At 49.8% G+C, this 15,966-nt stretch overlaps 1 protein-coding gene across 1 annotated transcript; it reads right to left on the reverse strand.

Moving 5' to 3' along the window:
• Positions 1–455: 455 nt before the first annotated feature.
• LOC137540991 (octapeptide-repeat protein T2-like) lies at positions 456–992 on the reverse strand. Its single transcript, XM_068262148.1, has one exon. The coding sequence runs from the start codon at positions 990–992 to the stop codon at positions 456–458; it is 537 nt and encodes a 178-aa protein (XP_068118249.1).
• Positions 993–15,966: the final 14,974 nt, after the last annotated feature.

The raw sequence follows: 15,966 nt of genomic DNA on the forward strand, positions 1-15,966 counted from the left end.
ATATCTCTTTCCCTCTCTCCCATCATGCACTCCCTGTTTGTTCTTTTCCCCTATCCTGTCCTTCCCTCTTCCCTCCTGCAATTCCTGTCTTTCCCTCTCCCATCCTTAGCTCCCTGTCTTTCCCTCTCTTTCCCTCTCTCCCATCCTGCACTTCCTGCCCCCCCCCCTAACCTGAGCACTGTGTCCTTCCCTCTCCCATCCTGCACTACCTGCCCCCCCCAGCCTTAACACCCCTGCCCTTCCCTCTCCCATCTTGCAATCCCTGTCTTTCCCCTTCCTGAGTTCCCTTGTCCTTCCCTCTTCCCCATCCTGCAATCCCTGTCTTCCCCCATTCTGAGCTCGCTGTCCTTCCCTTTCCCATCCTGCAATCCCTGTCTTTCCCCCTCTACCATCTTAAGCTCCCTGTCCTTCCCTCTTCTCTCTCTCTCATTCTGCACTCCCTTTTTCCCTCTCCCTTATTCTGCACTCCCTGCCCTTCCCTCTCTCCCATCCTGAGCTCCCTGTCTTTCCCTTTCTCCAATCCTCAGCTCCGTGTCTTTCCCTTTCTCCCATCCTGAGCTCCCTGTCCTACCCTCTTCCCTCTCTCCCATTCTGCAGTCGGTTTTTCCCTCTCCCCCATTCTGCGCCCCCTGCCCTTCCCTCGGCCCCATCCTGCACTCTTTGTCTTTCCCTCTTCCCTCTCCCATCCTGTAATCCATCTTTCCCTCTCCCCATCCTGAGCTCCCTGTCCTTCCCTCGGCCTCATCCTGCACGCTTTGTCTTTCCCTCTTCCCTCTCCCATCCTGTAATCCCCGTCTTTCCCTCTCCCCATCCTGAGCTCCCTGTCCTTCCCTCGGCCCCATCATGCACTCTTTGTCTTTCCCTCTTCCATCCTGTAATCCCTGTCTTTCCCTCTCCCCATCCTGAGCTCCCTGTGATTCCCTCTCCTCCATCCTGCACTCCCTATCTTTCCCTTTCCCCATCCTGTAATCCCTGTCTTTCCCTCTCCCCATCCTGAGCTCCCTGTCCTTCCCTCTCTCCCATCATGAGCTCCCTATCTTTCCCTCTCCTCCATTCTGTGCTCCCTGTCCTTCCCTCTCCCCTATCCTGCACTCCCTGCTTTTCCCCCTACCCCATCCTTAGCTCCCTGTCTTTCTCTCTCCCCTCTCTCCCATCCTGTGCTCCCTGTCTTTTATCCCATTCAGTTCTCACTTCTCTCTAATCTTGTGCTCTCCTTTTCCACTCCCCTGCCCAGGTGGTATAGTATTATGTTTGTGGGCACACACGCACAGAATTTCCTTTTGGGGGGTGGGGGAGCTGTGTTTGTCAATTGCCCTAGGGCAGTAAAAAGTTGAAATCCGGCTCTGGTGTTTGAAAAGTATAACATAGATCTGGGCCTCTATGCAGAGAGTGTCTCACTTTATTAGATTGCTGAAAATGCCAATATTGACAGCTCAACATAGAAGCGTATTAGTGGATAAACCACCGTTGAACTTTCCTTGAGCGTCCTGCCTATGTGGAAGCACCGTCCAGGGATCCAATATGGAAGACATTGAAGCTCTCCAGATGAGTCCTCTGCCGGATCGGAATATTGGTACAACTCAGCCTATTTGTGCCATTAGGTAAGAAACATTTATTGGACAAATAAAAATAAAATGCATGGAGTGGCCTAAAGAGTTTCCCAAGGATCACCCTTGTTTCATCATAGGCAGTTTGGCAATCATTGGAACTATTTACAGTGAGTTCCAAGTGAGCCCCTCTGTGGACTAGGGGCTTTATTCACAAAAAAAAGTCACCAAGAAATAATTGGCTGATGTAAAAAATATTTGTAAGAAACAATAAAAACATCATATTTCATGGGCTAGATCTCACTTCTTCAGGTCAACAATGAGCTCAGAGCACCCATCTTTCCTATTAAATAGTTTTTAGCCATTTTATTATACCTGGGGTTCCTCCTCCTACGCACTTTGTGTTAAATGAGAGAGTTAAAGTGAACCAGAGACAAAGCATCCTTATGTATTTTACCATATATATCAGTGGGAACATTAGAGAAAACACCTACCTTGCTCTGTGTTTCGTCCTTCACTGCTCAGATTGGTTGTTATCAGTACAACACATATATCAAAGCACTATAGCTATTATTCCATGAAGTGCATCAGAGTGCGCTACATTTGGGCCTGGCAGGCCTCACCCCAGTCTGTATTCCATAATGTAAAAGCGCACATCCGCATAAACAGATATTATAATTTTATAACTTAACTTCTGAAACTGCACAGCGATATCCCCACCATTAGCCCCCCTCTGTATATAGACTCACCAGATATCTCTGACCACTGTTAGACTGGTCAGATATGCACAATATCCAGGTAGCCTTGGAACCTCAGGTTCCTGGTGCTTCTGCTGTTATGACTATCCTGTGTCATTCAGATTCTCAGCATTCCATATCTTGTTGCAAAGTTACCTAAAAAAATATCTCTCATAGCGTGATACCGTTTAAAAACACTCAAATTTTATTATCTAAGGCCACTCACATTTTGTAGATGTTATGGTTGCACATAGAGTTTGTTATACGGGCTCTCCCCTGTTGCCTATGCTGGGCTAGTTGACTCTCTCCACTGGGTCCGTCTATCAGCCTCCTCCGTCCCCGGGTTGTCCCGCATATGGCTCAGATGTTGTCACCGCCGTTTGTTTCCCAGAACGTCCAGCCTCCGCTCTCCGCCCTTGCTTGTTATCAGCCCTGATAAAATCCCGGCCTGAGCATTCAGTCTGGCTTTGCTCATGAATCAATATAGCTGAGTCATTATAGCAGAGCCAGAAGGGGGCAGGCTTAGGCTTGAAAAGACATCAGAGAAGACAGACTCCGCTATAATGATTCCTGAGCAAAGCCAGACTAAATGCTCAGTCTGAGATTTTATTAGGGCTGATAACCAGCAGGCTGAGCAGTGAAGAATGAAACAGAGCAGGGTAAGTGTTTTCTCTAATGTTCCCACTGATATATATGGTAAAATACATGAGGGTGGTTCGAATCGTCTCTGGTTCACTTTAAATTGTGATCCCAATGTGTGCCTCAACTTAAATGTGGAAATTAATAACTAGCGTCCTGATGCAATACACTCTGGTAAAGTTTCTGTTTGCTCCTTTCCCACCATTACAACACGCATAACACTGAGGGTTAAAGACTAGTGCTCTCCCTGTGCTAGTAAAGGTAGTATTGCTGTGTGTTCCCTGCGTACTGCAACTTTGCCATGGTTTGCTGAGTTTGCTGCATTCCTAAGCAGTCTGAACTCCATAAATATATTGTTTCCATGAGAGCCAAAAAAGTACAATTTAAGTTCAGTAGCATAAGGCTGGCCACTGCTTTCTACTCGTGTCTCCTTCAAGTCCCTCTGTTATACAGGAAGTAAGGGCATAACGCTACCTTGCCATGCCCCCTAGATATGAGCATAGATCCAAGCCCTGGGAAGGTTGGTTCCTGCACCCAGAAAAGCTATTTATGGAGCATGTTGCTGTGCCTCCTTATAGACTGGACACTGTACATTGTCGGTTGGTGGCGGGGAAAGTAATGTATAATACCATATTTCAATATACTATGGGGGGGAGGGGCACTTGTACCTAGTGACACGTCAAAGGGTGTGATATCACTTTAATAGGGCTGTACTCATAAATTTTATTTTATTTGAAGCTATGTGTTTGTATTTTATTTTGTTAAAGCACAGAGCTGGGGAGGAGATCCTTGCCCCCTTAACATAGGGGTACAAAGTTTTTGTGTGAGGTGGAAAGACTTTTCTGATACCTTGCAAGGTTCTTCTAATTTGGCCTGCTATGTTTTATGGGAAGGGGGGCAATTTATGTATGCCCACCACTTTCTCGGTCCACTAAAAAAAAAAAAAAAAAGTGTAGACCCCAAACCACAGCAAGCCAGATTTTTGTGTATTTGAACCTCTGAGATGGCCAAGTCTAGCTTTTCAGAATTGAGTGTGTAATGTCTGGGCTGAATTTTTTGTTTTTCCAAACATGAACAGCAGAGCTATTAATCAGCACCCTAAAATGATTTTACATCTCAGTATACCTAATTGGTGTAGTGAAATAATAGTAAAAATATGATTATTGCTCCTCAACTCTGTACGTGACACACACACACACACACACACACACCCACCAATAGAGATGGCTCGAACCTCCGATTTTAGGTTTGCGAACCTCGAATGCGAACCTCCGCAAAAGTGTTCCGCAAACACTATTTCTGGCAACAAAAGTGATGGAAAAGACATTTCAAGGGGTCTAACACCTGGAGGGGGCCTGGCGGAGTGGGATATACGCCAAAAGTCCTGGGGAAAATTACGGATTTGACACACAGCAGGGTTTTAACCACTTGAGGACCCACCCTTTACCCCCCCTTAACGACCAGCGCTGTTGTTGCTGATCTGTGCTGGGTGGGCTCTCCAGCCCCCAGCACAGATCAGCGTGCAGGCAGAGCGACCAGATCGCCCCCCTTTTTTCCCCACTAGGGGGATGATGTGCTGGGGGGGTCTGATCGCTCCTGCCTGCGGGTGTTGCGGGGGGGGGCACCTCAAAGCCCCCCTCCGCGGCGAAATCCTCCCCCTCCCTCTCCTACCTGGCCCCCCTGGTGTTCCGGGCTGCACAGGACGCTATCCGTCCTGTGCAGCCAGTGACAGGACGTCCCCTGTCACATGGCGGCGATCCCCGGCCGCTGATTGGCCGGGGATCGCCGATCTGCCTTACGGCGCTGCTGCGCAGCAGCGCCGTACAAATGTAAACAAAGCGGATTATTTCCGCTTGTGTTTACATTAAGCCTGCGAGCCGCCATCGGCGGCCCGCAGGCTATTCACGGAGCCCCCCGCCGTGAATTGACAGGAAGCAGCCGCTTGCACGAGCGGCTGCTTCCTGATTAATCAGCCTGCAGCTGGCGACGCAATACTGCGTCGCTGGTCCTGCAGCTGCCACTTTGCCGACGCGCGTTATGAGTGCGCGGTCGGCAAGTGGTTAAGGTCAGAAATCACATTGCATTGCTAAATTGGAGTGCTTTAAAACATCTTGCATGTGTATACATCAATCAGGTAGTAGGTAGTGTAAGTAGTGTACTGCTTCGCACTGACAGACCAAACTCAGTGTGTAACACATCGCAAACAGCTGTTTGTGTAGTGACGGCCGTGCTGGACTGGTGCGCACCATGGTGAGAGTGCAGGCGATGATGGTTTTCATGCTCATATGGTCGGGCTGAGGTAGCTCAATGACAGAACAATCTGACAGAACAACAGTGACTGTCCTGCTGATCGAATTTGGTCTGTCCACAATGAAGCCACGACCTTATTATCTTGGGTCAGGTGTGCCCCCCAACACACTCATATAGCCGACGGTCATTGCTTCATTGTGATATGCAAGCCCCTTTACCGCGGCAAGGTAACGATCACAAAGAGGAACTGATACATGTGCATGCCTTTTGTTTTGTTGTTGCAGCAGCAGTGCAGCCAGAAAAATTAGGCATGTACACGCACCAGAAAAACTATTATTTTTGGGAGCGGCCACTGCTAACAGCGGCCTTAAAATTTCAGGAATCCACCTGGAGTCCTGGACCCTGTTGATGGTGGCGAAGAAGGTAGTCAAGCGGCCTGCAGGCAGAGATGCTGTGTGGGGACCGACTTAGTCTTGGGGCAGGCAGTCACACAGCGTGCAGGCAGAGATCCTGTGTGTGGGGACTGACTTAGTTTTCGGGCAGGCCTGAGCGTGCTTTGCAGACCAGGCATCTGTGGTCAGACTGACCCTTGACCAAACGCTGTGTGCCCAGAGATGACACCACTTGCCTTTCAACATCACGGTACAGTTTGGGTATCACCTTTTTTGAGAAATAATTGTGGCCTGGTATCTTCCACTGCGGTGTGTGGCTTTGCTTTTGTGTGCTGCTTTTCCTCAGGTGGTGGTCATCCCATTGCAGTTTGTGCTTTTTCATCATGTGCCTTCGTAAGGCAGTTGTCCCTACGCTGGTCTTGTTCTTTCCATGGCTCAATTTTTGGTGGCAGAGAGTATAGATGGCATTGCTCTCATCTGAGGTAGACACACACAAAAATTTCCACACCGCTAAGCCCTGGGTTGATAGCACTTTGGTGATGGCTGCCGACTGAGTGTTAAGTTGGGTGCCAGAATCAAAGCAGGATGAGGAAGATATGTCACGCTTCTGTGCGGAAGCTAAGAAAGATGAGGTGTTGTGTGTAAAATAGTCAACTACGTCCTGACAATCTTGGGAGTTGATGGCACGTGCCTTCTGAACACTGTACTTTGGTTGCGGTCCACACGAAATCACGTCAGCACGACCTCGAACAGACCTGCCGGGTGGCCTGCCTCTGGCTCTACCTCTGTCTGTTTTGTCCATATTGGGGGGGATGAAGTGAAATGTATGCACTGACTCGACTAATACAATGTGCAGTCACACAGATGCAGGGAAAGGTATGCACTGACTGGTATTATAATTAGGAATGGGACGAATCCACAATTTCTTCGAATCCGAATCCGGATCCGAATCTAAAAAGGTTCTCGAATATCTCGAACCTTTCGAATCCCGAATCTAACGAATCCTACACATACGAATTGTGCGATCCGTGGTATAGTTGCCCGCAGTATTTTTCCTTTACTTTAGACTTCTCTAGTTTATTCTATCAGAGGGGATTATCATATCCATACATGGATGTACGCCGCCCATCATTTTGGCACATGGTGAGCCGACTGATGGCTCACCTTGCTGCCACGCAAATTTCAGGCAACGTTTATTATTCCCCCTACGAGTTGTAGGAACTTGGAGGTAGAAGTAATTTGGGGTCCGTTGATCGCCAGAGCCTCAAATTACCCTTTGCGCGGCCATAAACATAACATTAAGTCTGCAAAGCGGCATGGATCCTAATGAGGTGGTTTGTGGTCTAGACTACATTTCACTTGCAGGGTGTCAGACCTAGGCCCAGTTCACATTGGACAATCCAAAAACTGATCTGTGTAAAAATTGATCTGTGAAAATGATCAGTTTTTATTGGGCATCAATTTTTAAACTGTGAACTTCCATTTCGGTGCTGTGAATGCAACCTCTCCACCGATCTGGAAAAATTGTTCCCTCCCCAAACTTGTGGTCTGTTCGGCAATATGAGCCAAACGGATACGTTCCAATAGAGCAATGTTAACAGATCCTATTGATTAACATAGGATCCGGTTGCATCCGTTACGCTAAACCATTTTTTATGCCGATGTAAACCGAGCCTTACTGTGGTGTTGATAGAACCATGGCCGAGGCAGATTTGAGAGAGGCTCCAGCCTCAGGGCGCTTAACTCACTCAGCTATCATCCCCATAGTGTTTAAATTAACCACTTGAGGACCCACCCTTTACCCCCCCTTAAGGACCAGCGCTGTTTTAGCTGATCTGTGCAGGGTGGGCTCTGCAGCCCCCAGCACAGATCAGGGTGCAGGCAGAGCGACCAGATCGCCCCCCTTTTTTCCCCACTAGGGGGATGATGTGCTGGGGGGGTCTGATCGCTCCTGCCTGCCGGGTGTTGCGGGGGGGGCACCTCAAAGCCCCCCTCCGCGGCGAAATCCCCCCCCTCCCTCTCCTACCTGGCCCCCCCTGGTGAACCGGGCTGCACAGGACGCTATCCGTCCTGTGCAGTCAGTGACAGGCTGTCCCCTGTCACATGGCGGCGATCCCCGGCCGCTGATTGGCCAGGGAACGCCGATCTGCCTTACGGCGCTGCTGCGCAGCAGCGCCGTACAATGTAAACAAAGCGGATTATTTCCGCTTGTGTTTACATTTAGCCTGCGAGCCGCCATCGGCGGCCCGCAGGCTATTCACGGAGCCCCCCGCCGTGAATTGACAGGAAGCAGCCGCTCGCGCGAGCGGCTGCTTCCTGATTAATCAGCCTGCAGCTGGCGACGCAATACTACGTCGCTGGTCCTGCAGCTGCCACTTTGCCGACGCACGGTATAAGCGTGCGGTCGGCAAGTGGTTAAAGAGAAATTAGAAAAGGGGAGACATGTCAGTGACTGCAAGCAAGATAACTAGAGATTAAAAGGTTGGAGGCCTTGTTTCGGCTCTTAGGCTTGGTGCACACCAAAACTAGAGATGTCGCGAACCTTCGATTTTCGGTTTGCGAACCGGGTTCGCGAACTTCCGCAGAAGGTTCGGTTCGCGGAAAAGTTCGCGAACCGCAATAGACTTTAATGGGGAGGCGAACTTTGAAAAATAGAAAAAATTATGCTGGCCACAAAAGTGATGGAAAAGATGTTTCAAGGGGTCTAACACCTGGAGGGGGGCATGGCGGAGTGGGATACATGCCAAAAGTCCCGGGGAAAAATCTGGATGTGACGCAAAGCAGCGTTTTAAGGGCAGAAATCACATTGAATGCTAAATTGCAGGTCTAACGTGCTTTCAAACATCTTGCATGTGTATACATCAATCAGGGAGTGTAATTAGAGTACTGCTTCACACTGACACACCAAACTCACTGTGTAACGCACCGCAAACAGCTGTTTGTGTAGTGACGGCCATGCTGGACTACTGCGCAACATGGCGTGATTGCTCTTCCTTACTCAGTGATGTCAGGTAATGTGTGACTTCCTTCTCAACTTTCCATGGCATTGTTTTGTTTTTAATTTACATTTTCTACTTGGTGTGTACTTGTTCAGTACCGCTACAATGAGAATCCTGTGGAGGCGGGCAAGTCTGCCATTGTGACTCCGGGTAATGGCCGGGGAATGAGAGGTTTGAATCCGGTGTGGAGCCTGAGCAACGGCTACCACTACACATCCAAGGAGGGCAGCGGGCAGGCATGCACGCCCGGCCCGCCCGCCCGCCCGCCCCGAGGTAGTGACCAAAAATAACAATACAGGAGGAGGACTTTCGAGGCCCTGCTGTGTATTTGAAATGAATGTACTTTAAATCCTTTAACGAGAACCAGTTATGGCGGGCAAAGATGACACCACATTCCTTTCACGAGAATCATATGGAGGCGGGCAAGTCTGTCATTTGTGACCCCGGGTAATGGCCAGGGAATGAGGGATGGAATCTGGTGTGGAGCCTGAGAAACGGCTACCACTACACATCCAAGGAGGGCAGCAGGTAGGCATGCACGCCCGCCCCGAGGTAGTGACCACAAATAACAATACAGGAGGCGGACTTTCGAGGCCCTGCTGTGTATTTGAAATGATTTAACTTTAAATCCTTTAACGGGAATCCGTTATGGAGGGCAAGTCTGCCATTGTCACCGCGGGGAATGAAGGTTGGATTCCGGCCCGAAGTGGGAGCCTGCTGAGACCCATGCTGTAGCTGCCCTGACCGTGCTTTGCAGACCAGGCATCTGTGGTCAGATGGACCCTTGAGCCAGCGGAAGACAAACCAAGTCGAAAGCATTTGCCAAGAATGTTTTACGGAGGGCAAGTTTTTTTGCCCTTTTTTTAAATTTTTTGAAAATGATAGATGGTTGTATTTTTAAATTGTTTGAAAGTTTAGATGGTTGTATTTTTAAATTGTTTGAAAGTTTAGATGGTTGTATTTTTAAATTGTTTAAAAGTGTATCCATTCAAGTGCAAGTTATGCACTGACTGCCAGGTATAATGTGCAGTCACAGATGCAGTGAAAGGTATGCAGTGACTGCAAACAGCCGTTTGTGTAGTGACGGCCGTGCTGGACTGGTGCGCACCGTGACGAGAGTGCAGGTGATGGTGGCTTTTCAGCCCATATGCTTGCCCGGCTGATGTAGCTGAATGACAGAACAGTGACTTTCCAGCTGATCAAATTTGGTCTGACCACAATGAAGCAACGACCTTAATATCTTTTGTGTGCCACCCCCACCCGAGACACTCAAACAGCCGGCGGTCATTGCTTCATTGTGATGCGCAAGCCCCTTCACCGCGGCAAGGTAATGATCACGAAGGGGGATGGGCACATGTACACGCACCAGAAAAATTAGTGTAGCGGCCGCTGCTAGCAGCGGCCTTAAAAATTCAGGAATCCGCCTAGAGTCCTGGACCCTGTTGGTAGTGGCGGAGAAGGCAGTCAAGCGGCCTGCAGGCAGAGATGCTGTGTATGGGGAGTGGACTGACTTAGTCTTCGGTCTTTTCTCAGTAACTATGCCTCCAGCTGCACTGAAGGTCCTTTCTGACAGGACGCTTGCGGCAGGGCAAGAGAGAAGTTGTATGGCAAATTGGGACAGCTCTGGCCACAGGTCAAGCCTGCGCAACCAGTAGTCCAAGGGTTCATCGTCGCTTTTCGCAGAGTCTACATCCACACTCAAGGCCAGGTAGTCGGCTACCTGGCGGTCCAGGCGTTGGTGGAGGGTGGATCCGGAAGGACTATGGCGAGGAGTTGGACTAAAGAACGTCCGCATGTCCGACATCACCCTGAGATCGCTGGAGCGTCCTGTTCTTGCCTGCGTGGACTTGGGAGGAGGAGGGTTACTGCCAGTGGTACCTTGATTGCGTTTTTCAGCCACATCACCCTTAAACGCATTGTAAAGCATCATCGACAGCTTGTTCTGCAAGTGCTGCATCCTTTCCGCCTTTTGTTGAGTTGGTAAGAGGTCCGCCACTTTGTGCCTGTACCGAGGGTCTAGTAGCGTGGCCACCCAGTACAGGTCATTCGTCTTGAGTTTTTTGATACGGCGGTCCCTCAACAGGCTGGACAACATGAAAGAGGACATCTGCACAAAGCTGGATGCAGAGGTACTCTCCATCTCCTCTTGCTCTTCCTCAGTGACGGGACACACCTCCTCTTCCTCCCCCCAGCCACGAACAATACCACGGGAACGTGGAGCAGCAGAAGCCCCCTGTGATGGCTGCCGCGGTTGTTCTCCTTCCGCCGCCTCTTCCTCCTCCACAGAAACACCTTCCTCATCATCACCATCATCAGAGTCTGACTCCTCTCCTTCCCCACACGACTCCTCTTCTTCCTCCTCCTCCCCCCCTGTGCTGCCGCCGGTGTTGTGGAAACATCGGGTTCGTGTGTAAATGGCTCCAATGAATCCTGCTGCCCTAACTCTTCTTGTTCACGCTCCTCCACAGCTGTATCCACCACTCTAGGCACGGCACGCTCCAGGAAGTAGGCGTAGGGGATCAAGTCGCTGATGGTGCCCTCATCGCGACTCACCAGTTTGGTCACCTCCTCAAAGGGCTCCATGACCCTGCATGCATTTCGCATCAGTGTCCAGTTGTTGGGCCACAACATCCCCATCCTCCCAGATTGTGTCCTTGTACTGTAATGATACAGGTACTGGGTGACGGCTTTCTCCTGGTCTAGCAGGCGAGAGAACATCAGCAGGGTGGAATTCCAGTGAGTCGGGCTATCGCAAATCAGGCGTCTCACCGGCAAGTTGTTTCTACGCTGAATCTCTGCAAAGCGTGCCATGGCCTTGTAAGAGCGCCTGAAATGCCCACACAACTTCCTGGCCTGCTTCAGGACGTCCTCTAAGCCTGGGTACTTGGACACAAATCTTTGCACGACCAGATTAAGCACATGTGCCATGCAGGGTATGTGTGTCAGCTTTTCCAAATTCAACGCAGCAATGAGATTGCTGCCGTTGTCACACACCACATTGCCGATCTCAAGCTTGTGCGGGGTCAGCCATTGCTCCACCTGTTTGTTAAGAGCAGCCAGGAGAGCTGCTCCAGTGTGACTCTACGCTTTCAGGCAAGACATGTCTAACACTGTATGACACCGTCGCACCTGGCATGCAGCATAGGCCCTGGGGTGCTGGGGCTGTGTAGCTGGGGAGGAGATGGCGGCACTAGCCAAGGAGGAGGAGGAGGAGGATGACGACAGCGAAGCGGTGATAGCAGGTGGAGAGGAGGTGGCTGGAGGCCTGCCTGCAAGCCGTAGAGGTGTGACAAGTCGGCCCTCTGCGCAGCCACGTACTCCCTGCTTGCTGCCATCGGTCACCAGGTTGACCCAATGGGCTGTGTATGTATAGTAGTGGCCCTGCCCGTGCTTGGCAGACCAGGCATCCGTGGTCAGGTGGACCCTTGACCCAACGCTGTGTGCCAGAGATGACACCACTTGCCTCTCAATTGCACGGTACAGTTTGTGTATGGCCTTTTGAGAAAAATAATTGTGGCCTGGTATCTTCCACTGCGGTGTACCAATGGCCACAAACTTACGGAAAGTCTCCGACTCCACCAGCTTGTATGGTAATAGCTGGCGAGCTAATAGTTCCGCCACGCCAGCTGTCAGACGCCGGGCAAGAGGGTGACTGGCAGACATTTGCTTCTTCCGCTCAAATACTTCCTTCACGGACAGCTGGGTACTGCTGTGGGCAGAGGAGAAGGAACCGCTCAAGGGAAGAGGCGATGTGGAGGAGGGTGGCTGTAAAGGTGCAAGGGAGAAAGTGGATGAAGACGATGCACCTGAAGGAGGAAGAGGAGAAGGAGTTTGGCTTGTCTTTTGAGGAGTGCTGCTTTTACTCAGGTGTTCTTGCCATAGCTGTTTGAGCCTTCTCTCCAGGTGCCTTCGTAAGGCACTTGTCCCTACGTGAGAGTTGGCCTTTCCACGGCTCAATTTTTGCTGGCAGAGACAACAGATGGCTTTGCTCCGATCTGAGACACACACGTGAAAAAATTTCCAAACCGCTGAGCCCCCCTGGGGTGATGGCGCTACGGTGGCATCAGCAGCTGACGTTGAAGGGCATGTGTGCTCTCTGGCCATAGCTGGCGATACATGGCGCCGGACACTGCCCCCAGCTGTTTCTGAGGACGAGCTCCCTCTGCTTCTATCATGGAGTCGTCTCCTCCTACTCCTCTCTGACTCCTCCTCTGAACTGTCCCCCTGGTCATCTCCTCTACCGGGAACATATGTGGTATCCGTATAATCGTCATCATAATCCTCCTGGCCAGCTGCACTTTCCTCAGACACCTCCTCAAGTGCACCAACTTCAGGTGGTCCACCATCATCCCCATCCACACACGTTACGTCCATACTATCGCCACCTAACTCAGACGTATGAGGTGGTGTACCTGCGCCTTCTTGTTGTTGTTGCAGTAGTGGCTGGGAATCAGTGATTTCACCACCACCACCAAATAACCGAAGTGTGAAATGCAGCGGATGTGGTGCTTGTTGTAGCGCTGGTGGCTGCGGAAGATGAGGTGTTCTGTGTTAAATACTCAATCACCTCCTCACGATTTTGGGAAGTGATGGCACGTGCCTTCTTCTGAGCACTGTATTTTGGGGCAGGTCCGCATGAAATCACAGCAACACCACCTCGCACAGCCACAGACCTGCCGGTGCCTGGTGGCCTTCCTCTGGGTCTGCCTCTACCTCTTCCTCTACCTGTTTTGTCCATTTTGTCCATCTCGGGGGTATGCTAGCTATATGCAGTGAGGTGGGTTCTCACTCAGCACAACAGGTAGTTAGATGCAGTGAGGTGGCCAGGTGGGTTCACACTCAACACAACAGGTAGTTAGATGCAGTGAGCTGGGTTCACTCAACAGTAAAGGTACTTAAGATGCAGTGAGGTGGGTTCTCACTCAACACAACAGGTAGTTAGATGCAGTGAGGTGGCCAGGAGGGTTCACACTCAACACAACAGGTAGTTAGATGCAGTGAGGTGGCCAGGTGGGTTCACACTCAACACAACAGGTAGTTAGATGCAGTGAGCTGGGTTCACTCAACACAAGGCTAGGTATATGCAGTGATGAGGTGGGTTAAGTAAACACAACAGGTACTGGGTAGTTAGATGCAGTGAGCTGGGTTCACTCAACAGTAAAGGTACTTAAGATGCAGTGAGGTGGGTTCTCACTCAACACAACAGGTAGTTAGATGCAGTGAGGTGGCCAGGTGGGTTCACACTCAACACAACAGGTAGTTAGATGCAGTGAGCTGGGTTCACTCAACAGTAAAGGTACTTAAGATGCAGTGAGGTGGGTTCTCACTCAACACAGCAGGTAGTTAGATGCAGTGAGGTGGCCAGGTGGGTTCACACTCAACACAACAGGTAGTTAGATGCAGTGAGCTGGGTTCACTCAACACAACGCTAGGTATATGCAGTGATGATGTGGGTTAAGTAAACACAACAGGTACTGGGTAGTTAGATGCAGTGAGCTGGGTTCACTGAACAGTATACAGTAAAGGTACTTAAGATGCAGTGAGGTGGGTTCTCACTCAACACAACAGGTAGTTAGACTTAGATGCAGTGAGCTGGGTTCACTCAACACAACGCTAGGTATATGCAGTGATGATGTGGGTTAAGTAAACCCAACAGGTACTGGGTAGTTAGATGCAGTGAGCTGGGTTCACTGAACAGTATACAGTAAAGGTACTTAAGATGCAGTGAGGTGGGTTCTCACTCAACACAACAGGTAGTTAGACTTAGATGCAGTGAGCTGGGTTCACTCAACACAACGCTAGGTATATGCAGTGATGAGGTGGGTTAAGTAAACACAACAGGTACTGGGTAGTTAGATGCAGTGAGCTGGGTTCACTCAACACAAAGCTAGGTATATGCAGTGATGAGGTGGGTTAAGTAAACACAACAGGTACTGGGGTATATGCAGTACTGGGTAGTACAGTGTGCAGCTCCCTGTCACACACACAGGCAGTCAGTCACTGAATGTGCTGGGCTGCTGGCAGTGGCACACACACTATCAATTAGCAAGGCTGTGCATGCAACAAAAGTGTCAGTTTGACACACAGGGAAAAAAAATGTACAGGTTGAGCTCTGAAAAGAGCTGTTGCTGGGTGCTTTAAAAGCAATATTAATCAGTCAGGAACAAGCAAAGCAGCCTAGAACCTAACTAATCTGTCCCTAGGAGAAAAAGTCTGCAGCAGCTGTCCTTTTCCTCTCTCTAGCAGGCACACGAGTGACTGTAATGGCCGCCGGAGGCTGCCTTATATAAGGGGGGATGGGGCTCCAGGGCTTACTGTAGCCTGAATGGCTACAATGTGCCTGCTGACTGTGATGCAGAGGGTCAAAGTTGACCCTCATAGTGCATTATGGGGCGAATCGAACTTCCGGAAAAACCCAATGTTGGCCTGGAACTGTTCACTGGCGAACCGTTCGGTACACCTCTAACCAAAACCCGCTAGCAGATCCGCAGATCCGCAGATTGCGGATTGCTGCTGCGGATTTAAGTGTAACATATTTCATATATTGTTACAGTAAAGCTGTTACTGAACAGCTTCTGTAACAAAACCGCCTGGCAAACCGCTCTGATCTGCTGTTTTTCAGAGCGGTTTGCGTTTTTCCTATACTTTACATTGAGGCAGAAACGCCTCTGCAATCCAAAAAATGCCTCACCCCGGGAGTATGCGTTTCTGCAAAACGCCTCCCGCTCTGCTGTGACCCACCCCATTGAGATACATTGACCAAGCGGCTGCAGAAACGCTCAAAGACCCGCTCGGTGTGCACCAACCCTTCGTCTAATAGCAATCAGTGTGTGAAGTCTGGGATGGGAGGGAAGGAGGGCCAAACTTTGGGGTCTCAGCCATAGGTGCTGGAAGACCTTGTCCCAGCGCTGGATGGGAAATCAGTGGAATGGTCATCTCACTGAAAAATCTAGCTGTAAAATAAGTACACAATTTGGAGAGTCAGAACACTTGCCATTCACACCTGTTCCAGCGAGTGCTTTAAAAAGAATTATAGTTAGAGTCAGAATTACAGCCAGAATAATGGCACTTGTTTAGAAATGACAACCTCCTCTATTCCCTTGCCAATAGGTATACTTTAAGTCTATATAGCTCTGTACATTCTTCAGTGACGTCTTTTAAAAAGAAAAAGTCAGGAACTTTATATATCCTTTGTTAGGTACATAACAACCTAAAGCCATCCTAGCAATGCTCGCATGTTCAAGAATTTAAGCGTAAAGATTAATGTTAATTATGTGAACTATGTGTAATGACACTGCCTAGTACAAGGCTGGAAATCATTTATAGTACTACAGCGCTGCTGTACAGAGTGTTGCATTGCTCTGTAAGAGAATGTTTGAAATTGGCTTAGCCTAGTAGAGTC

The sequence above is a fragment of the Hyperolius riggenbachi genome, chromosome 12, assembly GCF_040937935.1.
Source record: "Hyperolius riggenbachi isolate aHypRig1 chromosome 12, aHypRig1.pri, whole genome shotgun sequence".
NCBI lineage: Eukaryota > Metazoa > Chordata > Amphibia > Anura > Hyperoliidae > Hyperolius > Hyperolius riggenbachi.

Bases quoted from the DNA above. Each gene is read 5' to 3' on its own strand.
- LOC137540991 (XM_068262148.1), bottom strand. From the start codon at position 992: ATGGGGAGAGGGAAAGACAGGGATTACAGGATGGGGAAAGGGAAAGAT.